The 27391-nt window shown below is 36.7% G+C and overlaps 1 protein-coding gene across 2 annotated transcripts in view; it reads right to left on the bottom strand.

The window, feature by feature from the left end:
- Positions 1 to 414: 414 nt before the first annotated feature.
- The window catches only part of DPY30 (dpy-30 histone methyltransferase complex regulatory subunit), a 489699-nt gene continuing 462722 nt past the window's right edge, over positions 415 to 27391 (bottom strand). For both annotated transcript variants that reach the window (XM_044058614.1, XM_044058605.1), the window contains exons 4-5: positions 23353 to 23495; positions 415 to 868 (exon numbers count right to left, since the gene is read on the bottom strand). In XM_044058614.1, the coding sequence (XP_043914549.1) occupies positions 796 to 868; positions 23353 to 23495 (216 nt within the window). In that variant the 3' untranslated portion in view covers positions 415 to 795. The remainder of the gene's footprint in view (positions 869 to 23352; positions 23496 to 27391) is intronic.

Genomic DNA, 27391 nt, shown 5'->3' with positions numbered 1-27391 from the left:
ACATCCAAGCAAGCAGTCATCCTCAAAAGTGTATGACTTAGCTGGGAAAATGTCAAAATTCTGGTTAGTGAAGAAATTTTCAACCCAAGAACCTTCAAGGACTGTCCTTTTAATTTTAAGTGCGAATGATTCCACATTAAGTTATTTCATCCTGTGATTTTGACTAAAATAAAGACTGAAAATGTTTTGTACTTTTTTATTTTACTCTTTTTAGCAAATTTTATTAGGCAAAAGTAAGTAGCTGGAAGGCAACGTATGAAGAGTAGTTTGTTCAAAGTACTTGCCTAGATTTTCAAAGTGTACAATTAGAGAAGAGGATCATGAATATAAGATAAAGCCCTTCAAACACTTAACAGCTAACTGCAACAGTGCGTGATCATTTAACAGAAAGAAAGTGAAGCAATGAACTGGGCCTCATTTTTATTTTTTATTCATGTGTAAATTACAGTTACATCCACTTCTGCTCTGTTGAGAAAGCAGTTAATGTGTAGTCTGTTTTCTTGCATAACAAATAATTTAACAGAATACATTTAGTAAGTATAGTAAAGCTCATGTCAGATATCCAATAATGGAGAAAAGCATGATATGACTATCATAGTTTGGAACCAACACAAGCATTACATGTACACAATGTTTATTTATTGATAAAAGCTACATATACAAAGTCAAGGAGGCATTCATTTATCAAGCCAATATTCCTGGTTGCATACTTTTGTAAAGAAATGTCCTCAACAAAGTGGAATATTTTCAATCCATTCTCAAATCTAAATTTCAGAATATTCATTTTATAGCAAACTAAGTTCGGTCCTCAAACTGAGTCTTGTTTTTTAGAAGATATGCTGCCAAGAATTCAATAGGATTTGGAGGTCTGAAAGACAAAAACAGTTTATTTAAAAACAGCAGGCCTCACATCTCAAAACTACAAAATTACGGCTAACATACAATGTATCTTTTTTTTTATATTAAACAGTCTACAATGGTTTCTACATGGGGAGTATACACTCTAAAGTTAAATCTTTATCTACGCAGTTTAACTTAATTTTCCAGTTAAATAATGCATAAAATCTAACATTCTTTGACATATTCAATAAACAGTTAATTCAAAGAAAAAATAAGAAGGAACTTTCCACTGTCTTAACAAACATAGATAGTGTAAGGACATCACTTGTCTCAAGGATGACTATCCGATCTAACAGCAGACTAAATCTTTCAGCACCTTATTTAAAAGCATGTCTATCAGTATATCACACACATGAAACACTTTCAAGTAGCTAAGACAGAATCCACCCCATCACATGACAATGTTTTCAATGCAAATGTGCAGTTTTTTTCTTCTGGCATGACAGAATGGCTTCTTGCACTGCAATCCAATTTACTTGATATTCTGTTTCATTTTACTGTTATTTCCTGCTCACAAACTTTTGCTGTCCACAGACTTGAGAAGAGTACTTCCTGTCTTTGCATCATGATTGTCACTTTGATGATGCAAAGTTGGATCTTTCTTCTGTGTTTTTATTTTTTCTAAGTAAATATGGGCAAAATGAACTATAAACTATGAAACTCTTAATATTTAGCATTAGTGCCCAACTGAAATCTTCAGTGATTTACTAGAAAATTGAAGGTTGCACAAGGGATGGACATGGTAAAAAAAAAAAAAAAAGCAAGGTAAAATCAGAGATGTTCTGCAAAAACCACGGACAGACGAAAGATAAGATTCTGTGACATTAGGCAAAATCAGAAACAATTACTAGTTATGGACATTTTGCTTCTTGTGATGTGCTTAAATGACAGTGAAACAGAAGCAGCCTTTACATTTGCTTTCACATAAAAGGAATGCAGAAAGCCTGGTGGTCTGATTAACCAATGACATGTAATTGACCTTAAAATTGAAAATTATAGAAAAAAATACAAGTAAAAATTACAAATACAATTACTAAGACATGGCCTGGAGCATTTCTCCCCAGCCTCTGCTGAAAACTGGCTCATTCCAAGTTGGATTTTCCCGGTAAACAAATGTTGAATAAATAAATTAAATAAATAAGTAAAAACGCCCCAATCTGAAAATCCTTCTTTGTATGCCATTCTCTCTCCTGTTGAGTAGGTAATTGACATCTGTATTATTACATCAAAAGATCACATCATTGAACAGCATTTTATCGAACATGCTGCTTGTCAAACTGTTCTGGGATCACATTACAGTAGGGATCAGGAAAGTTGCCCTTGCCCCACTGTAGTATGATCTCGGAGTTATGTATAATTAGAGGGGGGTGGGGTTTGACAATGTGATCCTTCGATGATTTACAATAGACACTGTAACTGATTCTGCTGACCCCGATATGATGTAAGCACATCAGCAAGGAAGCAGAACTTCCTGCAGAGTAAACAATGAGGGCGAAGCATGTTATGGCTTTGGAGAGCATTTTTTTGGAAAAGGTATTCTTTAAAAAGAAAAGAATGCAAACTTAAATCTTAAATGACAGGCAAGGTAAACAGCTATGGAGGAAATGCAGTTTAAGAACAGATAAGACTACTTTGATTTTGTCAGTTTACATATGATCCTTAAGGGCATTTCAGAACAGGATTCCACAGATTTAGCATGCAGTAAAAATATTTTTATTTATTTATTTTACATTTGTTGACCGGGCTAGTCTAAACTGGATATATGTCCATTTTCAGTAGAGGCCTGGGGAGAAAAGCTCCAGCATAAACAGTTAAAACGTTAATTTATAAAAAGGACATGTATATTAAAATTACAGTACAGAGATAGCATTGTTTATATGAATAAATATAATACAAATTATGGATTATAGACAATATACAAAGGTTTGCTAGGGAAAAAGTAAAGAACAATTATTAGATCACAAAAACAGAGCAGGTTTAAAGTGAAAAAGAGTTGGTCTGTATGCTTAGGTTAGTGTGTGGGGATGGGATTTGAGCAGGAGGGGCATGGAATTTCAGTCTGGGTTAGAACAAGGACAGAGCCACTGGGCTTTAAGATGTTCTTTGATATGTTTTTTGAATAGAGTAGTAGAAGCTACGGTAGATAGTTAAGAAGGGAGCAGATTCCAGTTTTTTCCTATAGTATTAGAGAAAAGAAAGTCACCTGCTTTGTTGTTGGATTTAACTAAGGATACCAGATGTTTATTGGCAGAACGTAGTGTAGACAGATTTTTGTATGGTGAAATAAGATCTAGGAGGATAGGGGTATTATTGGGATAGTGCAGGATTTTATGGGTAATAAGTAGTTGTTTACTGAGTATAAGGTTCTGTATTTCTAGCCATCCAAGTTGTCTAAGGTTAAGGCAGTGGTGAGTTTTAAAGGGAGAGCATGTGATAAATCTAGCAATGCTATTATAACATGTAGAAGGTTTTGAGAGGTTGTTTTTAGATAGGTTAGTATATATGGCAGAGGCATAAAAGAGGGTAGAGATGAGGTGGGTTCTGGGCAATAGTCTTCCTGGCTAAGGGGATAAGGAATGGTTTAATTCTGTAGAGAGAACCAAGTTTTTTGTTAACAGACTTTATGGTGGAGTTAATATGGTCATCATAGTTAAGGCAATTGTAACTCCTAATAGCCGGGTGGTAGTATCTGGGGTTATGTTGGTGGCATTATTAAAGGTAATGGTAAAGAATGGATTTGGTGATTTATGAGTTGGCGTAAAAAGGAATAGTTTTGTTTTTTGGGGATTAAGGAGGAGGCAGTGTTGCATAAACCAGTTTTCAACACTTTGGAATACATTTTGGGTAACTGACTGGAGGGAGGCTAGATTCTTAGAAGTACAGATTAAGGTTGACTCATCTGCATATTGGATGCAGGTGGCTTGGGGTGTGTTCAAGTGAAGGTCATTGATGAATAAGGAAAAGAGAAGGGGACCTAAAATAGAGCCTTTTGGGACTCCAATATTTACGGGAAGTAATGATGACAGATTGTTTTCCCAAAGTACTGCTTGTTGTCTATTTTGAAGGTAAGCCCTAAACCATTGTAATGCTTGTGGGTTAAGAGAATAGGAATTTAGTTTGTCTAGAAGTAAGTTATGGTTGACCATGTCAAAGGCTTTTGACAAGTCAATAAATATTGCAGCAGAGAAGGAGTTGTTCCGATTTTTATTTATAGAGTCAATGAAGGAGAGTAGTGCAGTTGTAGTGCTGTGGAATGGTCTAAAGCCATGCTGGCAGTTTGCTAATAGGTTATTTTGTAGTAGGTGGTTAAGTAGTTGTTTGTGAATACATTTTTCCATTATCTTAGATAATGGAGAGAGAGTAAGGCAGTAGGTCGAAAGTTAGAGAGTTCAGTGGAAGACCCACCTTTATGAAGAGGGATGATATGGGCAACTTTCTAGATGGTTGGAATTTTACCTTCAGAAATAGTTAATGAGGATAGATATGGGGTGACATAAAGCCTTTGCAGCAATCTGAAGGTATTCTGATGGGAGATGATCAGTAGATGGTGTACATGGTTTTAGTTTTCTAAGTAGTTTGTAGATAAGAGATGTACTTACAGGTTGTAGGTGAAAGGTAGGAGTAGAAGAGTTGAGAGTATTTGGTAGGGGAGTAGAACAGGGAGGTAAAGAATTGGCTAGGTTTTGTATGGCTTCAGTAAAGTAGTTGTTAAAGGTATCAGGGATTTGATTGGAATTATTATGGTTGAAACCTGATGGGAAAGGAGTAGTAGGGTGTCCTGGCTGAAGAAGTTTGTTTATTCCTGACCAAAATTTTTGTGGGGTATGTTCAGTGGATTGTTGGAGGTGTAGGTAGTAGTCTTTTTTTGTCTCTAAGGGTGTCTTTTTTGGTAGCATTTCTTAGCTGTTTATAGAGGAGGTGATGAGATGGACATTTGGTAGCTCTCCATTTGGTCCAGATTTTATTTCTGAGGAGCATTTTTTGCTTTGTTTGTTTAGTGAGCCATGGAGCAGTTTTTGTTTTCATTCTGGTAGTGCGATAAGGTGCATGGTAGTCAAGAATTTGAAGAAAATAAGTGTTAAAGTAGGTCACAGCTTCATCAAGTTCAAGATGGGTAAGAGGTGACCAGTTGCATGCTAGCAATTCATTTTGGAAGCTATCAGGATTGAAGTATTTTTTGCAGTGGAAGGTTTTGATATTATCAGTTGCTGAAACATGAAGTTTTTTTCTAGTAATGTATGTAAGCATATGGTCACTGATGTTAACGGGGAGGGTACCTGGAGTATAGATATTAGGGTGGTTTTTGATGAGGATCCAGTCAAGAGTAGTTTCTTTCATGCTAGGTTTGTGGATTCTAGTGGGAGTGGTTATTAATTGGGAGAACCCAAAGAGATTTATGTGGTTAGTAGGCTTCTGGGTATTGTAGGTGAACCAGTCAATGTTGAAGTCGCCCAGTACAATGGTCTCTTGGGGTAGTTGGTTAGATAGATAACCAAGTATGTTTTCAAGAGTATTGGTATTATTACCAGGAGATAGATACATACAAATTAGGTAGATAGATTTGGAGTTGTTGATTTGGAGTTTGATAGACAGTGCTTCAGTTTTAGCATCTAATGATGGAAGCACATTACAGGGTGAAAGTTGGAGATGAGATTTGTAAAGTATGGCTATACCTCCACCTTTTTTGTTTATTCGGTCACATCTAAGGATATTATATCCTGGGGGGATAATTTCATGGTTTAAAGTAGATGGTTTAAGCCAGGTTTCAGTGAGACATAGAATATCAAAAGAGTGTAGATCAAGTAGTGCATGTAGATGGGAAATTTTATTGTTGATACTTCTAATATTTAGATGTGCTATAAGGAGGGAATTAAGTTCTTTAGCTATGAAAGGAGTGTTGGGTAAAGTTAAATTGTCAAGGTTGTTACTCTTGTCATTACTGGGGCCAGGGTTAGGATGAATATCACCATGAAGGAGGAGGTGGTGTTGGGTAAAATATAGGTATTTAAAGATTTTGTGGAAATTACTGAAGTTATTTTTAATAGTTAAGTAAGTTATGTGGCTTGTTCTGTGATATTTTGGTAGAATATAATTTGAGGTACTGGTTATGTTACTATGGTTAGCGGTTTAGATGAGAGAAAATGAAGAAGTTTGTTGGAACTCATGGTTTTGTTTGCATAGAGTAGTAAGATTTTCAAAGAAGGTGAGTGAATAAGGTATAGTAAGAGAGGCTATAACTGTAGTTAAGAGTAGTGTGGGGACAAAAATTGTGTTGTGTGTTGGGGCCATGGTAGTGTGTAAAGTGTAAGTTGTGATTATTTTGAAAGTGAGGAGAGCTGGAAGAAATGAAAGTGTCTGTGAGACAAGATAGGGCTGGATTAAAGTTGTCAGTAAGACTAATTTGAAGAGGATGTGTAAGAAGCAGATCCTGACAAAAGTTAGTTTAGGGGATGGATAGGGTAGGTATGGGAGTGGTGGTATGTGAGAAGTAAATTAAGGCTAATTAGGACAGATTGAGTTGGGAGTGCCTTAGTGATGATTAGGTTAGTGGTAGGTTGAGAAAGATAGGGGGAGGAGTCTCAGAGGTATAAGTGTAGGGCTACTGGGGGTGGGTGGGAATTGGGGGTAGGGTAGGGGAGCAGAGTGAGCCACAACAAAGAAAGGAAAAGGCAGTGAGAAAAAACAATCAGTAAGGTAGAAGGTAAAAACAAAAATTAGTAAGTAGAAGGCAAATGTGTGCGTGAGGAAGGGGGAATTATAAAACAGAGAGAAGAGAGGCCAGAGTGGGTAATGGTTAAGCTAGGAGTAGAGCAGGCGGAGAGGAGGGTTTGATAGAGGGTTTATAAGGACTGTTGAGAGTAGGGTGTAAGGTTAAAAAGGACTAGGGATGGGGAAAAAAAAAAGAAAGGAGACAAGTGCAACAAGCACGTAGGTGTAGAGTATGAGGTGGTGAGGGTGACAGAAAGGAGAATTAGAGGAGGGTAAAGACTGCCATCTAGTGGTCGAAGTCTGAAAGTACCATGCAAGGATAATATAGTAGTGGATACCAATAAAAGAAAAAGTAATGGAGAAGGAAAGAGGATTAGCGTGGTTGGAGAATAGAGGTGGTACAATGTCTTTGAGACAGGCGGGGAGAGCAACTGTAGTAGACAGGGAGGGGTATGGCTGCTGGCAGATTTGGCAGTTAAACTGCTACACCTAGGATGTGTAGTGGACAAGTATATACATAAAGGTTAGGAATGAAAAATACAGTTTACTTAGTGACATACAATCTTAGGCTTTATTCCAAGGGCACTTAGATACTCCAGGTGAGGTGAATACCCAGGCGGTTATAGGTAGGTGGATATTGCTGATCTATTGAGTCTGATAGGACACAGCCAGGAGCAGATAAAGTGAGTATGGTAGGTTTGAACAGAATCTTAGACTTTATTCCAAGGGCACTTAGATACTCCAGGAGAGGTGAATACCCAGGCGGTTATAGGTAGGTGGATATTGCTGATCTATTGAGTCTGATAGGACACAGCCAGGAGTAGATAAAGTGAGTATGGTAGGTTTGAACAGATTGGAATACAAAGTAAGATGCCAGGGATCGCTCAGCAGCCACGCGGAGAGGAGGAAATGTGAAGTACAATACCTACTTTAGAAACACACAAGATCACAGTGATTTTCAATGCCTTTTATAAGATAACTCCAAAGCACTAAAAAAAAAAAAACAAAATAAAATAAAATATGGCAGTGTTGTGTTTTGGCTTAACTACTACTTCATATTGTACTCAGGGCATAACAAGAGTTATTCAAATTATCTCAAAGTGTGTAAAAGTGCTTACAGTGTGTGCTTATTACTGTGCATGTATTCCGAAGAGTTTGTATGCAAAGTGAAGCTATTACATAAAGTGCAGTCAAAGTACAGCTATTTCAAAAAGTTTCTAGTGCTGGGTGTGTCTATTCACAAAGTGCCGCCATTACAGAATGTTTCTTGCGCTGTAAAGAATTATCTAGCAAAATACCTCCATTTTGGAGACGTTTCAGTGCACTTTGTACTGTTTATTCACAAAGTGCAGTTACTTTGAAATGTTTCTTACTCTGACTTCTTCTGCCCAGTCCACTCGCACAGTGCAGTTATTTTGAAATGTTTCTTACGCTGATAAGGGGTGATTTCTTGCAGTACAGTAATTTCAAGAGCATTACAGTACCCAAGAGACTTATTTCGCAAAGTTCAGTTGTTCAGAGACTTGTTGTGCTATTGGGCATAGTTACGAACACTGGCATAATTTCTGGCATATGTATATTTGTGTGTGTGATCAGAATATTTGAGCAAGAGTATAATATTTTTATACAAGCAGCTTATTCTGACAAAGATGCACAAACCAGGGCATTCATTTTGCTAAACCTAGATGGGTCAGAGGCCATGGAAATAGAGCATTCATTTGTGTATGCACCAGCATGAGGGAGAAGGTGAAAACTGACATATTGTTGTACAGGCTGAATCAAGGGAAGACCGAGTGTTTAAAACACAAATTCAGAGAAATGTGTAACCCCCAGACAAATATTACATTAGAGATACATTTGTTTTACACAAGAGATCAGAAACCAGGGGTGACTTTTGCAGCTTATATCACTGAGCTGAGGAACAAAGCTAAAATGTGCCGGTTTGGTGACTTAAAAGATGAGTTGATAAAGGCCAGGTTGTATGTAGTATTAACAGTGCTGCTGTGAGAAAGATTTTGCTTCGTGACAGTGATTTAATGCTAAGCAAAGCTACTGAGATTTGTCAAATCCATGAAGTTACCAAAAGGCACACAAGTATGCTTGCAAGTGATAAGAGCATGGTTTCGGCAGGCTCCAGTGTAAATGTAGACAGCATGCAACACATGGCAAACAGAAGCAGGCCTAAGAACATGGCAACCACAACTCCTGTGGGTTCCCCCGAGGAAACCACATAGTTTTCCAGCAAGTTCTAAGACTAGTTCAGTAAATGGAGCATGCTTAGTGCAATATCAGCATGAATCAGCAAAATCCTAATCTAGCGTTACAGTTAACTGTCACAATTGTGGTGCCAATCATGAGTCTAAGAGAGAGAAATGTTTGGCATTTGGTCAGCAATGCCACAAGTGTAAGAAATGGAATCATTTTCAAAAGTTGTGCAAATCAAGTAAACCCCACACAGTTATAAAGAAGGGTCACTCAAAAAAGCAAGTTGATAATACAGAGTTGCAATTCTACATTCTAGATGGTGTATTAGTAATTGGGGAAAAGGTTGATGCAGTGAATTTGTTGGCAAAGAACGAAGTATTTTGTACTGTCCAAATCAATGTTAAATTCACCAAGATCAAAGTAGACACTGGTTCAAAGCGTAATGTTATGTCAGCAGACACATTTATTAAAGTGAGAGCCGGTGAATAACTCAATCTGGCTAGTAGTGCGAAACTTGCTGCTTATAGAGGTGAAGAAATTCAAACCAAAGGCTCAGTACTGCTGTCATGTTCTTTAGCTAGCAACTGTTACAGCTTGTTATTCTATGTAGTCCAAAGACCTGTGCAGTCTTTATTGGATCTCAGAGAGTCTAAGAATGAATCTGCTTTCTTTTACCAAAGTTGTTCATTATATAAGCATATATCCTAGTTCCAATTTTTCTGAAGCCATTTTTTCAGAGTACGCTGATGTTTTCAATGACAAGTTGGGCAAACTTCCAGTTGTGTATTCTATGAAGTAAGAGGTCAGTCCAGTGGTCACACCAGCAAGAAAAGTTCCAATAGCTATGCAGGACAAAGTCAAAGTTCAGTTGAATAAAATGGTGCAGTGAGGTGTAATTTGTCCAGTCACAGAAACAGAACCAACTGAATGGGTATCATCCATATCCAACCCACAAGAAAGGCTCAGATGAAATCAGAATATATATTGACCAATGAGATTTGAACAAATCATTAGAGAACACATCATCCAATGCATACAGTTGAAGAAATCACATCCCTAATACCGAATGTCACTGTTTTTTTTCTCTCTTGGATGCAAAAAGTTCATTTTGGTAAGTGATGCTTGAGTGCAAATCCTTATTACTGACTACTTTCAGTACCCCGTTTGACAGATACAGATTCCCAAGGATGCCATTTGGAATAAATTCTGCAAGTGAAGTCCTTCAGCATGCAATGCAGGAATTTTTTTCTGGTTATCCTTGTGCCATAATAGTAGGTGATTTACTGGTTGCAGGCAATGGTGAAGCAGAGCGTGACAGAAATCAGACTACCAGATGTTACATATGTAGGTCATTTATTTACCAGTACTGGCTTGAGACCACACCCTTCCAAGCAACCAGCTATTCCTGAGATGTCAGTACCTGATAATGTTAAAGCTCTACAGCGTTTTCTTGGCATGGTCAACTATTTAGGCAAGTTTATACCAGACTTCAGTGAGTTGACAGCATCTGTGAAAAGTGACATGCAAAAATGTTACATGGTCTTGGTTGGAACAGCACCAGAGAGCATTTGAAGACCTTAAGCAGGAAATTGCTACCTCACCTACATTAAAATACTATGATATTAATAAGCCAGTAATTCTTTCCTGTGATACTTCAAAATCTGGTGTTGGTGCAGTTATCCTTCAAGAAAGCAGATCAGGAGCCTATGCATCTAGAACCCTTACCCAAACTGAAAAGCAATATGCTCAGATCGAGAAAGAATGTTTGGCAATAATATTTGCATGTTCAAAGTTTCATGATTATATCTATGGTCGAGCTATTCAGATTGAAACTGATCACCAAACTCTAATTACTATTCTAAAGAAGCCTATGCATTCAGCTCCAGCGAGATTACAAAGAATGATGCTCAGACTGCAAAAGTACAACTTCAAATTGGTCTATACAAAAAGCAAACTTCTTTATCTGGCTGATACCTTATCCAGCTCGCCCAGAAATACAATGGAACAGCTTGATGCAGAAAATTTTGGCTTTGACGTAACAGAAGTGCATAATTTTTCTACCACGAGACTTGATAAGCTGAGAAATCATATAAAGACTGATCCAATTTTGCAAAAGCTCAACCACTACATTAATGCTGTACAGCCATTAAAGCAATCTAGTGTACCACCAGACGTGCAAACTTATTTTCCTTACAGAGAAGAGATGTTGATGGAAGATGGCGTTATTTTCAAAGGTCCTAGAATTGCTGTTCCTGCTTCCATCCAACATGAATATATGCAGATTTTGCATCATGGTCACCCAGGTTCTGAACCTACCAAAAGAAGGGCAAGAGAGCTAGTATTGTGGCCTTCTCTAATAAAAGACATTGATAAAGTACTTTCTTCTTGTTCAGTATGCAACAGTACTAAATCACAGTCAAGTTCCAGAATTACCTTGGTCAGCAGTAGTCACTGATGTATTTGAGTGGAACAATCAGCATTACTTATTATTGGTAGAATCTTATTCAAACTGCTTTGAGATCAATTTACTACCCAACGTCCACTGCTGTTATCACCAAGTTGAAATGTCATTTCTCAGTCCATGGTAGTCCACACAAAGTTGTTTCTGACAATGGTACTCAATTTCTAGTAAGTTGTTTCAGAAACTTGCAAGAGAATGAGACTTTGTACATTTTACTAATAGTCCAGAATATCCACAGTCAAATGGACTAGCTGAACATGCAGTACAAAGTGCAAAGCAATTATTTGAATACTGTCTTTTTGAATTTACTCAATCTCAGAAACAAAACCCATGACGATATACTTGGCTCGCCTACTCGAGACTTCTATCCAGGCAAACTAGAACAACATTGCCTATTAGATCCAGTTTATTGAGGCCTAAAGCTAACAACAACAGAACCATCACAGCTCAATTATTCAGGAAACATTCTTTCCAGAAGTCCAGCTATGATAAACTGAGCAGATTTCTTCCTCCATTGAAAGTAGAGAAAGCGAGGATACAAATGGCGAGAAGTTTCCACCAGACTGGTCAAGTAACAGGTATATGTATCGAGCCACAATCCTACTTCGTAAAATATGAGGGTGGGGAGTACAGGAGAAATCACAGACATCATCTTCCTGTAACAGAATCAATATCACAGCATTGTTCCTGTGATACAGAGTCTAGATCTCAGAGCAATCCAGACAATGTTCCTGTTGCAGAACACGTCTTAACCTCTACTTCCTTTCCTGATGATGTTCTTGATGTACCTAAGGTTGAGCATTCAGCAGAGACAGTCCCAGCTGCTAAATCTGACTAAATTGTATGTCACATGTTTTGGTCATATTTCCAGACCTAGTGTAAAATACACAGGGACCTGGACTTGATTGTATATATGTGTATCTAGCTCTTTGCAACTGCATGACAGAGAATTATTTGTATTGACTGCATGTCAACTGTCAATGTTGTATAACCTATTTCTCACAGACGGAGGATGTAGAACAGAGCGTGTGTGCTGTATCCAAGAAGCGTTTCAAGGACTGAATGTGCATGTAAATTTCGAGCACGTGCTGATCTCAGTGCCATTTTGAGAGTGCAGCCAGAGAGTGAGCATATACGAGTGTAACAGCTAGTTTGTATATGTTTACCTAAGTTCAAGTTAATAAGCCTCAATCCTGATGTGTACGTACATAATAAAGCTGCTTGAAGAGAACACAGTCTTGTCTATTGTATCCTGACTAGATGAGAGACATTTTTGTATGGCTGTTATTCTCCTTAAAGATCTGCATCCAAAATCTCACTCTCCTTATTTCTTGAACCCCGCCCCGTTACATCAGCATTTCTTGCCACCTTGAATTTGTTATATATGAGCTTTAATAGTGTAGCTTTAAAATATCCCTTAACATCAGATAATCCCACCCTACCTTGTTATATTGGAAAGATCAACTTATCTCACTTGACCATTGCCATCTTCCCCTTCCAGATAAAATCCTTCCACTCTATTAATTACCGTCTTCAACTTCTTCTCTGGCTGGTAAAAATATGCCTCACCTGTACACAGAACTAAAGTTACTAAAAAATGTTCACTGCTTGTATACTGCTTTCCATACCCATAAACACAAGCTTCCAGATTCTCAATGTTTGCATTATCATTTATTTAGCCTTTTCCCACATATCCTTAACTGCCCTAAATGAACCCTTTTTAACCTGTACTCCTAAATACGTCATTTTAGTGGCCATTACTGAACCAAGTCATGTGTTAGGTACACAGTTTACAACTATAAACTTTGTTGTCTCTTCATTCATTTTATACCCAAAGAAAACTTGAAACTGTCTCAGAATGTTCCACAACACTGAGATGTCCACTTCTAACTCTATCATGTATGAATAATATATTCAAATAAAGCCAACTTTTCTTAGTTACCATACCAATTCTATCCTTGAACTTCTGAGTCACTTGTTTTCTTTGCCAATGACTCTAGATCTAATACAAATAAAGGAGAAAGAGGATACCCCTGCCTGGTTCCTTTGCTCAGACACAACTTATCTGAGATGAGTCCTCCCACTTTATTTTTTGCCTCCGATCCTTTATATATCCTCCTAATTAACTATTATTGCGTCAGGGAATGCAAATGCTTCCACCTCCCTACTCAAAATCCCAGCTTACTTTGTTGAATGCTTTCTCTGTATCAAGAACCACAAATAGGGATATTTTCTTACATTCTGCTTCCTTCTGGATTATCACTATTCTATTAATGTTATCAAATGTTTGCCATCCATCCACAAAACCACAATGATCCATATCAATTTTGGCAACACCTTTGCCATTATTTTAGCTATTATAGACAAACACTTTATAATAGTTTAAAACTGAAATGGGCTTATGTGAAGACAGGTCTGATGGGTCTTTACCATCATGAGGTATTACAACCACTTTTTTCCAGGATGTTGGTGCTCCCCATCTTTTTAAAAATAACATTAAACAAAACCTTCCAGATCTTTACCACTTCCTTCCCTCCTAGCTACCAAATTTCCACAGGGAATACCATCTATTCCTGGAGACATTCCTGCAGACTGATTACACTATCATTTTTATCACTTCTCCTCCTATCTTCTTCTTTCGGCTTTTCCCGGTTAGGGGTCGCCACAGCGGATCACCTGTCTGCTCATGATTGGCAGTGGAGTTTTACAGTGTCGAGTTGCCAGCCCAACCTTCCACAGAAGGCACACACATACACGCACTCACACCTAGGGCCAATTTAGAGTGTCCAATCCACCTGCAGCATACTTAACTGTTAATTGTTGAGCCTCATCTACCTCTAACCTTGGCATACTCAAGTCTTCCATAAACATTTCTTAAATATTTCCATTTGTGCTTTTTCTTGATTTCTACATTCATCTGCTTTATGCAAATTTTCATAAAAGTTACAAAATATCTCTAATAACTCCACTGGACTTATGATTATTTTTCTCATTATAGGCTCCCTAAGTTTTGCAACAACCCTTTCTACTACCTAACTTGTTGTGCTAAGAGTTTTTTGTGCTCTGGAATTATCAAAAACAGCTGCTTAATAGCAATCTTTCTATACTCATGCATATTATGCAGATACTTCATTTTCTCTTTAGCTGTCTGCAGTTGTGACTTTTCTTGTTCTGTGAGACTCTAATATCTGGAATTTTTTTCTATCTTCTCTAATACCTCTTGAATAACTTCCACTACCCATGCCTAAAATTTCTTTCTTTTTAACATGTAGGTTGAGAAGTGCCAATATCTCATTTTTACTTCACTACCCTGCATTTTATCTTGCTTATTAATGGCGCATGATCTGAAGTAGTTATTGGATGTCTGTCAAAACTTTCAAGTAAATGCACATGCTCTTGTGAAATATAACTTTTGTCTAGAATAGCCCAGCTACTGTATCTTGAGGGATACGTAAATTGTAAGTTCCTTTACATCTTTCATACCAAATATTTTTATTAATTTCTTCAGAAATCTATCCTTTGTTATATTTTCCCTTCTAGGTTCCCAGATACATCTTCACTGCTGCAAATCAAGCTCCAGTCCCTGCCTATAAGTAGAATTCTCTGCAGAAAACTGATTTCTCCCCAGATTTTTTAAAACTCCATAATATCAGTTTTAGGTGGAATACACATGCCAGTGTTATCCTCTTCCCTAGCCAGTAGCCCCTTACTACCACAAATCTACCATTACCATCTTTTTTCCCTTCTTCTATGACTATTGAAGATCCTCTAGCAATTGGAATAAGCACCCCCCGTTTCCTGTGTCCCTAATATTCTGTTGAATATCTATCTTGAAATCCTTTCTTTATCAGTTTCACATGCTCAATTCTTTCCAAATGGGCCTTCTGTAGTATTGTTATTCCCACTCTGCATTTCTTAATATAATTTAATACTCCTACCTTTTTGTCTAAACCCATGAGGCCATTTATGTTCTAAAATAATACTTTTAATCTAGCCATTATAAGAAGTTATTATTCCCACCTATTATATACAACTTTAAAATGTCTACTTCCAGCTTTTGTGTTACACAGACCACCTAATGTCTGGCAGGTTGATCCTGTATGTAGTTATTTCTTCTCATCTCTATTTGAACCTAGGTTACATTTTATAAGACTTTTTGATTTAATGAAAACCCACAAACATACACCAGAGCACCCCATAACTTATTACATTAAAACAATCAAGGAAAATTAGGTACGTCTTCATATAATGAAGTTTAACCCTCATGACACAAACCATTTTCCCAAATCAACAGCTGTACCCACAGGCATTAATTAACCTAAAATTAAGGATATTATAAGCCTGCACTTCTACTTACACTAATTGCTGTCTGTTCTTATATTTTTATTCTCCTCCCAGATGCAAAAAACATGTATGCTTTCAGAAAGCATTAACTTTTTGACTCAAAAAAGTGCCATTTTAAATAAAACTAAATTATACACTGTTCTATTAAATAAAGTATTTAGTTGCCATAAAATCTGTTCTCTATTATTCACTTTCAATTATTTCAAACTTTATTTTTTTTACCCAGCTGGTTGCCCTTGTACCTTTTCATTTTGCATTTCTCTCTGCAAACAATGCCCAGACCTCTTGATTACCTTCACCTTTAGTCAGCTTGAAACATACCAAAAATATAGCTGCCCTTAGCTGCAGGCTTCTCAACTGGCACTGAATATGTATTTTCTTAAAGAAAACTATGCTCTCTCATTTTTTTAAAACCCACTTGCATAAAAAAGCCATTAGATTAAGCCAATGGTTTTAATCCAGACATTCATCTATGCAAAAGTAAAAAAATATTTCAAGTCTATATGTATTATAATTGGTGCACTTTTACACCCAATCCCACCACCACAACAAACCAAGTAACCTATTGACTTAGAAAAGTTGGACAAAAGCACCTTTTTTTACAATGTAATGCCTACATTTCTTATAAGAAAAAAGTGCCCGTTTAACTTTAGTATCTTCATCTTATACAATCACTGAAAATCCTTTACTATATAACATACAATTTATATAATAAAATGTTTTATACAAGTACCGATATCAAAAACTGTTGATTTCACCTTTTACTCCTAGTTTCCCTTTTAGTGTCAATCCAAACATATTAATGACTAAGTGAGACATATGTCTGTCTCCTAACAAACAGTTTTAACAAAGTCAAAAAATCCAATCTTTCTCAGCCACTTTTTTTGTGTAAAGCCATATTTAACAAATGTGATTGATGCTTTATAGCCTCACTTTTGTTCACTAATTTCAGTGTTTCTACTGTTCATCTCCATCTCCCAACCACAGACTACAGTTCAAGTCCAAGGCACTCCTGATTCTTCTAGTCAATTCTTGCGATTTTTACTCTCTCTCGCAAGCACTTCGCTTTGAAACATTGGAAAATATTTCACTGGCAAAGCCTCTCTACAGTCCCCTTCTGACTAATGGCTCACCTCCTGTTGGACAGACTTTTGTACATCACTGCTGGTCTGTGCTACAACAAAAAATTACTTTGACCCTCCAGGAAAAATATTCTGAAGACAGCAGGCTACAGCAGCTTTAATCTCAAACCTGCCTTTAGACATTCCTCGATTGCTGGGATAACTTTTTCTTCTTCTGCTTGGTGTACAATGAGTAATCATTTTCCACAAACAATTTGCTATCTCCAGTATTTAACACTTTGCCCTTCTGCTGGAGTTCTCTCAGGATCAACATTTTCTTCTGGCACGCTTGCATCTTTATTAATACAGGTCAGTCATAGCTGCTTTCTCATGGCCAGGTTTGGAGCATACACATGATGTGCCTTTCAATTACCAAATCCTGCTGTAGAAAGAAGTCACTTATATGTGCTTTCATAAAATTAATACAGTTTATTCTTTCCAGTTTCACTGGTACAGCAGCAAATCTCCATCTTTCTCTGTGTGTTCTGTCCTCTAACTCTTACTATTTTTTGAAACCGCTCTTTTTGAGAAGTCTCCTACTCTGACAGCCTCTCCTTCATTTTGAAGTCAGATTTTTTTCAGTTTATCAGTTCATATGAATAGTTGTTTAAAGCTTCTTCCATTTGTTCAGCCTTTTGTTATTAGAGTATGTGGCTCCTTCAATGTTTCACTTATTTTAATCAGCTCTGAGAACATCTGACTTGTTTTCCTCTAAATTACCGGAAACTATCTCTTGTACCAAAACTGGAGCATAAACTGCTTTTTCCTCAACAGCTGCAACATCTTCTCTTCACCTTTTCTAGTTGATTTTCTTTCAAGCCCTCAAGTTTCTTCTTTGCTGTCATACACACAGTATAAGTACTAGCCAGTAACTGAATTTTACTAAAACAGGCAGAATTACTGGCCCTTATCTATCAGCTTCATTTTTTCTCACTGGGAGAGCTACAATTAAGTTGTTAATCAGTGTGTAGCCATTTATTTTGCCTATATTCTTAAAAATTCTTAGTAGGGAGGTCAGTTTCTAAGCCACAGTAAAATTCTGCCTGGCTTCATCCCAAGCTACTACATTTCCTTGCACAGTTATTTACTCCTAAAACATTAGTTCCTTTGTTAATTTTCTTCAATAAATTCCAGTCCCCTCTTGCCCATTTTCTATAGCTTTACCTGCAGTCACCCCTACTGCCAAAATCTTTTTTTTCCCATTCTAGTTTTGGCTTAGTTCTTAGAATACTTTCTGCAACTTTTATAAAAATAGTAGTAGTTCTTATTTTCTTCAACAACCTGCATCTAAAATCCTACTCTTGCCTCATTTTGTGAAGTCCCCCCTGCTTCATTATGCCTTTCAACTAAGATTTGTAATCTTCTGCTTGTGTCACATATATGAGCCTCAACTGCGTAAAGTGTCCCTTCAAATTATATAATCATAAACCACCTTGTTCTATGGGAAGAAACAACTTATCCCACTTACCTCTTCCCCTCCCAAACAAATCCCTTCAAGTCTTTATTATGATCCAAACTTTTCTCCAATGAAAATATACCCAACCTGTACATAAAATGAAAGGGACTACTATAGTTTGTATAGTACTATCCATATACATAGTCAAAAGTTTTTAGCTTCTCAGTTTATGCATTACATATTGTCTAGTGTCTTTTCACATATCCCTGACTGACATAATAGAATTCTTTCGAATCCATATACCTAAATACTTTATTTTATCATGTCCCCACAGATATAGGTATTGCTGAACCAATTTTATCATGTCCCCACAGATATAGGTATTGCTGAACCAATTTGTGTGTGGGTACACATAGGGTTACCTTTTTATGTGGCGAAAACTGGACCAAAGCCACACCCCCTTGCACTTCCTACAAACCTGCCTCTCTCCGCTCATTTCCCAGTCCACCTTACCCACTCTCCCGCTCATTTTATGATGCAAATGCAGACATCATCACAAGGTGAAATGTCTTCCTTTGCTTTTTCCTCTCCTTTATAAAACAGTCCCAAGTTTTAACACATCGTTAGCGATGCTTTTCAATCGAAAAGTTATTTTACTGCTGCTTTATGAACTCTGGCATTTTGTTTTTGCAGATAAACAGAATACTGGAGTTTGTACAGTGCTTTCCGGAGTACCGGACTAACATCCTGATTTCTGGGTAGTCTGGAAAAATTCTGGAGAGGTGGCAAGGTTAGGTACATAGCTTACTGCTATAATGTTTGTTTAATCTTCATTTCTTTTGTATCTTGAAAAGACTAACATTTCTCCAAATATTCCACAACACTGAAATGTCCTTTTCTGGACTTCTGAAGTACAAAATAATATATGTGAATTAAGCTAAATTTTCTTGATTACCATAGCAGTTACATCTCTGAACCCGCGAGTCCCTTATTTTCTTTGCTAATGGCAGATTAAGTTGAAAATGTATAAAGTAAATAAAGGGAAAGATGACCCTTGTCTGGTTCCTCTGTTAAAAACAGATTTTGTCACTAAGGAACCCTCACACCTCAAATATTGATATATATATATATATATATATATATATATATATATATATATATATATATATATATATATATATCTCCAGTTCGATTCTCGGCCGGGGTGCCTTCTGTGCGGACTCTACATGTTCTCCCTGAGTTTGTGTGGGTTTCCTCCGGGTGCTCCAGTTTCCGCCCATGTTACAAAGACATGTGTCTGGAGCATTTCTCCCCGGGCTTCCGCTGAAAATTGTCTTGTTCCAAGTCAGACTTCCCTGGTTAACAATTTAAAAATAAATAAATAAATCCTCTTAACTTACTCAATTATTGTATCGAAATATGCAAACACTACTACTGCCCTACTCATAAAAATTCTGACTTTAACGCCTTCTCTCCATCAAGATCCACCAAAAATAGTGGCATTTTCCCACACTCTACTTCTCTCTGGATCATCATTGATCTATTAATGAATTCAAGTGTTTGCCTTCCCACCACAAAACTATACTAATCCTTACCTGTCAATTTTGGCAAGACCACGGCCACTCTCTGAGCTAGTACAGACACTTTATAGTTTAAAACTGAAATTGGTCAAAATGAAGCTGGGTCTTAAAAGTACTTATGCTCTGGGTAATACAACCACCATAGCTTTCTTCCAAGATTATTGCATTCTCCCTCATTTTAAAACAATGTTTATCACTTCTCCATTCCTAATGCCTTTTTATCTGAATAATGAGCCTCATCTTCCTCTAATCTTGGCATAGTTAATTCTTACACACACACACACACATATATATATATATATATATATATATATATATATACACACACACACACACTTCTGCTCCTTCTTTGTGGTTTCCATATTCTTCTGTTTTATTTTAAAAATTCTAAGCAAATTTTGTACATATCTTATACCACTATAAGAATCTCTGGTTACTTTACTTGTCATAGGTTCCCTAACTCTGGCAATAATCATTTCTACTTCCTGCTGTACAAGTCACTGTACTAAGAGTTTTTGTGCTCTGGAGTTATTGATAAATACTTGCTTAATATCAACTTTTCTAAATTCATACATATTATCCAAATACTCCCTTAATTTCCCGTTAGCACTTTGCAATTGTTCCTCTCTTCTTGTTCTTCTAGATTCCTCTTCTTCTGCAAATGTGCACCTTTGGCAAAACTTCTAAATAACTCCTACTGCTTCTTTCCTACATCTTTCTCCCTCTCAGTTCTACTATAGTTAAAATCCACTATCATGTTATCCCAACTCCCTAACCATTCCTTCTGAAGAAATGCTCGTCTTCCCTAATATCTCTTTAATCACGTCCTCTTTTTTACAAAATAAGCAGGAAAGTGCCAGTGTCTCATTTTTCCTTCATTGTCCTGCATCACTATCTTGGTGTTTACTGGTGCATAACTTGAAATAATTATTGGATGCGTTTCAAAGCTTTCAATTAAATACTCTTGCTTATGTGAAATGTAATTTCTATCCAGCCTAGCTCAGTTTTTGTACCTTTGGGAATAATATGTAAAATCTGTCTAAGCTCCTGCTAGTAAATTCATATCTTCATTCCAAATAACTCTCATATACTTCTTCAGAAATCTATATCTTCTGTTATATTTCCCCATTTGGTCCCCATGACACAGTTTCTCTACTACAAATCAAGTTTTCGTCCATTCCCATAATCAACAGTCTCTGTTGAAAGCTAATTATGTCTCTGAAAATTCTCTTACACTCCATAACAGTAGTTTTAGGGGGAATACAAAAACATACCAGTGTAATCCTCCTTCCCTGTTAATGTCTCAATCGCCATAAATCTACCATTACTGTCTTTCCTCACCAATTCTATCAGTATTACAGCCCTTCTTGCATTCAGTATTATTTCCTCCTTTGTCTGATACTCTGATAAATATAAATTCAAAAGTAATTTCTTGGATAAATTTCCATGCTCATTTCTCTCCAAGTGTGTCATATGCAACATTGCAATTTGCATCCTACACTTCTAAAACAATTCAGTACTGTTTTTTATCTATATCTGCAATGTCATTGACTTCCCATGATAAAATTTTAAGAGTCATCCAGTGAATTAGAAAAGGGTTGAGGATTACTTCTGTTACCTTATTTATGACGCCAGAGCAGGGAACTCTATCAAATGCTTTGGCTAAACCCAGTTAAGCAATGTTGTTGTCTGTCTTTCGGCTTTTCAAGTTAAGGGGTCACCACAGCAGAACTCCGGTCTGCTAATGATTGGCAGTAGATTTTTACGAAACGCTGAGGTGCCAGCTCGACGCTCAACCTTCAATGAAGGCATGCCCATTTACACACGCATGTCTTTCGAACGCTACCCAACCGCGGGGAGGACATGCAGACTCCACACAGAAGGCACTCCCAAGCCCAGCTGAGAATCAAACAGGAGAACCTCTTGCTGTGAGGTAACAATGCTACCGCTGTACCACCACGACGTCATTAAGCAATATGAATGAAAAATCTTTCACCTAGGGCATTAACTTTTTCAAAGAGAAGATCAAGAAAACCTTATCTACCCTTGACAAATATGAACCAAGAGCAGGAGAGTTAGCTTAGACCCGAAAAAAAATTCTAGGAGGTCTGAGTCAAAATTAAAAATAAGTAACTGTACTGTCCTTGGCCTGAAATGCCTGTTTCTGCTGGTGTAAGGGAGGACAGGAATGAAGATTTAGCTTTCTCACCTTCGTGGAGACCAGTGATCACACTGAGGTTACTGTCTAAAACAGGGGTACGGCCAAATGCTTATGTCACAAAAAGATGCAGCTTTCAACATTAAGGCCTAACACATGCCTATACCAAACATATATATGGAGTCGAGGGATCTGGAGTTCATGATATTAAGAAGAGACAGAGTAATTGTTGCAAACGATGGTGGACTTGGTATTTTATTAATCATTCTCATAACAAATATATTTGCTTTGTCTTCTAAAAGGGAATATCACACATTTAAGCATTTGATTTATGACTCCAGGGACACAGAAGGGACCCTGTTATTACTTCTTCTTTTGTTTTTTTCCCCGGTTAGGGGTCGCCACAGCGGATCACCTTGTCCGCTCATGATTGGCAGTGGAGTTTTACGGTGTCGAGTTGCCAGCCTGGCGCCCAACCTTGAACAGAAGGCGCACATGCACACACACACACACACTCCACCTAGGGCCAATTTAGAGTGTCCAATCTGCCTGCAGCATGTATTTGGGATGTGGGAGGAAACCCATGCAACCACAGGGAGGACATGCAGACTCCGCACAGAAGGCACTGGAGAACCTCTTGCTGTGAGGCAGCAATGCTAACCACTGCACCACCGTGGCCGCCCCGGAACCTATTATTACTGATAAAGTGAAATTCTGCTTGTTGAGACTGATTTTTTTGGACCTGTACTAGATCAAATTTAAACACACCAAATTTTCTCTGATAAAGATCTGAAACCTGGGCAATGACAGTATTCAAGTTCAACCACTAGACCACCAAAAAATCCCTAATTATATCTATTTTTGATACCTGGATTAGTAAAAATTAGACAAAAATGCTAGTTTTCCACTAAGAAATTTCTTACAATGTGGAATTATTTACCATATATAGTCTCCATCTACATTAAGTTATACAAAAAATGTAGGTTTACTTCACCAGTTCCTTGTTTTACCTACTCAACATTAAAAAAATAAACTTTACCAAAGATTAACAAATCTCTCAAAAATACCTTCTAGTAGTGGTTGTTTGCACTGGTCAGTTTAGATGTTTGGAAATTCTACAATCACAGATCTTCTGCTGTAAAGACTTTACAGCAAGTCTAAATAGGACTTGGCTAACTGAATAGACTAATTTTATGTTTATTTGGTTAAATCAAATTTTATAAAGCATAAATAAACAGGCATTTGTACTTTGGTTTTGAAACCATATTGACCCAAATTACTGGAAAGTTTAAATATGTTTATCAAGTTGTTAATTATCTGTGGAAATTACAAATGAGTAAAATGTAGTACACTAAACTGCTACTTGCCTCAAGCAAAATGTACCACATATATTCGAGTTCAAAAAATTAAAGCAATATGTGCTCTGCACCACTTCATGCACATTATCTTGATGCCACTTAAAACTAACACTGACCTACCTCTCCTTTGCAAGGACAGAAAGCCCTTGTAGCAAAATGGGTACGACTGTCTGGTCCAGATATGCTCGTGTAGGCAAGGACTGTACATCAACCTTCTGTTTTGATGGCTTTTCTGCATTTGCTTTTTCATTTTCCACTATTCGCTGTTAAGGGGGGAAAAAAATTAGAACTTCAAGGCAAAAGCACTGTAAGATTCTCAAGAAATACAATTACATATTAAAATAAGACAGCATGCACTTGTGTGTGTGTCTGTGTGTGTGTGTGTGTGTGTGTGTGTGTGTGTGTGTGTGTGTGTGTGAAGGCTAGAGAAACAATGGAGAATGTTGGCAATTCAGAACTCAAGAATGAAGATTACAAGGATAAACACAGAACCATAAATAGGTTATAGGTTATCTGGAGGCTTGTGTAGATTCCCAAACAACTTAAACATAAAAAGAACCTCTTCTCAAAGTTGAAGAGCAAAAACAAAAAGCCTTAAATACACTTCAGGCTCTCAATACTAATGCTGCACTCCAGAACCACCGGCACCTGCAAAAAGTGCCTCCTGAGAAGCCCTAGTTACGGCTCTAGGTAAACGTTTAACTAGTAAAGTGGAAAACCTGACAAATACAGTAGAACAGGAAGTAGGAAAACCTTAGTTGCTTAGTTAAAGCATGTAGGCCACGTAACCCACGACAGATAGCAACTTTGGAGTACCAGAAAAATTAAAAGGTTGGAGAAAAACAAAGACATGACTGGGACATTTCTAAATTGTGCATTAAACAGGACAGATTTACATCTAAATTAGGTATCAGAATCGCCAACAAATACTGAATTAACACACTAACTGAAAAAAATTGGATTAAGTTAAAAAAAATAATTGCTAATACAGGATATGCTGAAGTAAAGGGGTCACTTAGCTGCGCAGATATGTAAGTTTTGTTTAAGATATTGAAAATAAGGGTAAAGGTCATGTCACTATGACAACAGAAGAGAAACTACAGAAACGTAGAACTCAGGTAAAGCAAGATTAATAACAGGAGGCTATATTACAGGTAAGACAGGAAATGGATGAAGTGGGCATGCTATGGAGTCAACAAAAGAGAAATTATGAGGAACATGGATGTATCTGAGTAAAAAAACATGTATGGGAAGACATGTCATGGTTTAATTCTTCAACTGCAGCTGCTGAAAATACTCTGCATGAGATAAAGTTATCTGCTGTGAACACTTAATATTCTCAGCTTTAAGATTATCGCATCATAATTTCAATGCAAAAAGTTATCTGCTGCTCAGCACAAACCTAAGGGAATAGGACACGATATATTAGTCATTCCATATAATGAAAAATCAGACCAACTTGTTAAAACAATATATGACTCTTGGAATATTGTTATAGAACCTAACAAAGAACTGGTTAATGTTTTAGGTAACAAACCAAAGGTTACCTTTAGTAAAGGGCAAAGTCTTAAAAATATTTTTGAAAATAGTGTGAAATGTGACTTATTTATGAAATCTATGATGAACAAATGTGGTGCATGTCGATTATGTAGGTTCATTAATAATGGACCTTACCTCTCAATCATCAATTATGATAGGACTATTAGATGTCCAGGAGCATGTGATTGCAACACAGCCATGGTGGTATATATTGCTACCTGCACAGCATGCTCAGCTTTCTATGTAGGGAAAACTAACAGAAAGTTGAAAACAAGAATTATAGAGCATGTTAGTGACATTAGAAATCACAAGCAGACTAGTGCTCTATTTATTCACAGCACTTTTTGCCATAATTTCAAAAAATTCTTGTTTTTTGTAATTGACAGAATTGTTCATTTCAATGTACAACAAGGAGGTGATACTAAGAGTTTACTAGAGGCCAAAGAATGTCTTTGGCAACTTAGATTGAATGCAAGTAAGGATCCAGGAATTAACGATCAAATATCTATAGCTAGTATTTTGAAGTTAAAATCTCAGTTCATATAATGAACATAATAGCTATTCCTCTCTAGGCATTAAATTTGCCGATATTCAATACAACTATTAGCATCAATACAATTATACAACCACCCTGATTATGGAAATTTGCGATTTTGTAATTATTAATAGGATATTACACGTCACTCCTCAATTTTTGTTAAACACAAGTTTTTAAGAAAAGTTTTTTATGAAAAGATTTTTAACAATAACAAAAATTAACTAAACTACCATTTATATAAATATATATATAATATTATCAACCTAGTTCATACAACACATTATTTTATTACATTACTTTATTACACTATACACCTCTATTTTACTATGTTATGGTTATATTGAATGTGTTGTCACAATTAAATTTGTGATTTTGTCACATCTATTGTTAAAAAATTATTAAAAAATTTTTATACCTTTTATATTTTTTAAAAAGTTTTAGATTTTTATTTTAAATATATATTTATATATTTATTCACAAAAATTAATTATAGTAATTTTTTGGCACATATACATAATTAAGTACTGTAATACATACTATCATAATTATTACAACACAGTTTTTCAATCTACACGGAAATGCTATGCTTTGTACTTTGACACCTTGTTCTATTTTTTTGTACTGTTCCCCTGACATCAAACATACACAAGACGTTTATACAGTTTTTACACAAACGCACTGTGTACGGACTCTGAGTTTTTAAACACTCAAATCTTGGTGTATGTTAAAATGTATTTTACATCTGACACTACATTTTTAAACAACATTTCAATGGACTTGTTTTTTTAAAAATACAACAGGTTTTATCATATAAATTGGATTATTGTTTGATTAGTAGATTATGTTATTATCATTTTATTAATTAATTAGTGTTTGTATTTAAGGGATGTTGTGCTCTCCAGTTAATTTGTACTCTGATGATGCCCTAGGACGTGAGGGTGAAAGCGCTTAGTTCCACAACTTTGTTTTATCGTGTTTTGGTTTCGTGGTCCTGTTGTGAAATAAAGATGTCATTTTAATTCCAAGGATTCAAGGCTACTGGGATTTTTTTGTTACAAGTTTTTCATCTTGATGTTCGTGCTCAACACAAGCAAATCATATCATTACATAATAAAACGATCCTGGGTTACAAATACTCCCAAAATTGCAAAAAGATTTAATTTATAAACATACCTCCCCCAACTTTATCGAATTACTCGGATTTTACCAAGTTTTGGGGTCCAAATAATGGGGTGCCATGATTCCTGAGTGGCACCCCTTCATTTCCAATTTTCCCAGTTTTTCTTTTAATTTTTTTTATTTTTGCTTTTTGAGCTGACGTCATCATGTGCGCAATGACATCAGCTCCGTCAGCCTGTCGGAAATGAGCTCAAGGGCTCACATTTCCAGTTTCGGTCCAGGAAGGACTTTTGCGAGTGCAAGCGGGAATGGACTGTTTACTTACTGCCCAGGAAGGACTGTTTCTGCGAGTGCAAGCGGGAACTGGAAATGAACGGCCTGCCCAGGAAGGACTGTTTTTGCGAGTGCAAGCGGAATTGGAACTGAACTGACAAGAAAGGATTGAAGTAATGCAGAGCTACTTGTGCGAGTGGAAGGACTTTTGTGAGTGCAAACAGGAATTTATTTATTTATTGTCATTTGTTAATCGGGTTTGTCCAACTGAGCCAAAGGCCCATTTTCAGTGGAGAGCCACGGAGAAAAGCTCCAGATGCAATTAAAGTCAGTAGAGAAAAATTTTACAATGCAGTAGTCATAGAACAAAACATTTATACAACAAAGTGAATATTAACTAAGTTTACAGTGATTATAGAGGTTTCTAAGTATATCAGTAAAGTAACAAACAAGGATAATCTTGGTGAAGTAATTGTTTACAAGAAGTGGGTGCTGATTTATAATAGTAATGGTACTACTAAGTGGAGAGTGGATAAAGGAAGGTGAAGACATAATGAGATTCAAATGTCTGTCATGGACAGCTTACAAGCGGGAATTGGGACTGAACTGCTCAGAAAGGATGGAAGTACTGCAGAGCTACTTGAGTGAGTGGACTGCTTTGAATTGAGGAAGGGAATTGAGCGAAATGTA

The sequence above is a fragment of the Protopterus annectens genome, chromosome 1.part2 (genome assembly GCF_019279795.1).
Source record: "Protopterus annectens isolate FY-2018-M chromosome 1.part2, PAN1.0, whole genome shotgun sequence".
NCBI classification, from domain to species: Eukaryota; Metazoa; Chordata; order Ceratodontiformes; family Protopteridae; genus Protopterus; species Protopterus annectens.
The sequence above is the reverse complement of the archived record's forward strand: the minus strand, read 5'-3'. Positions and strand labels throughout refer to the sequence as shown.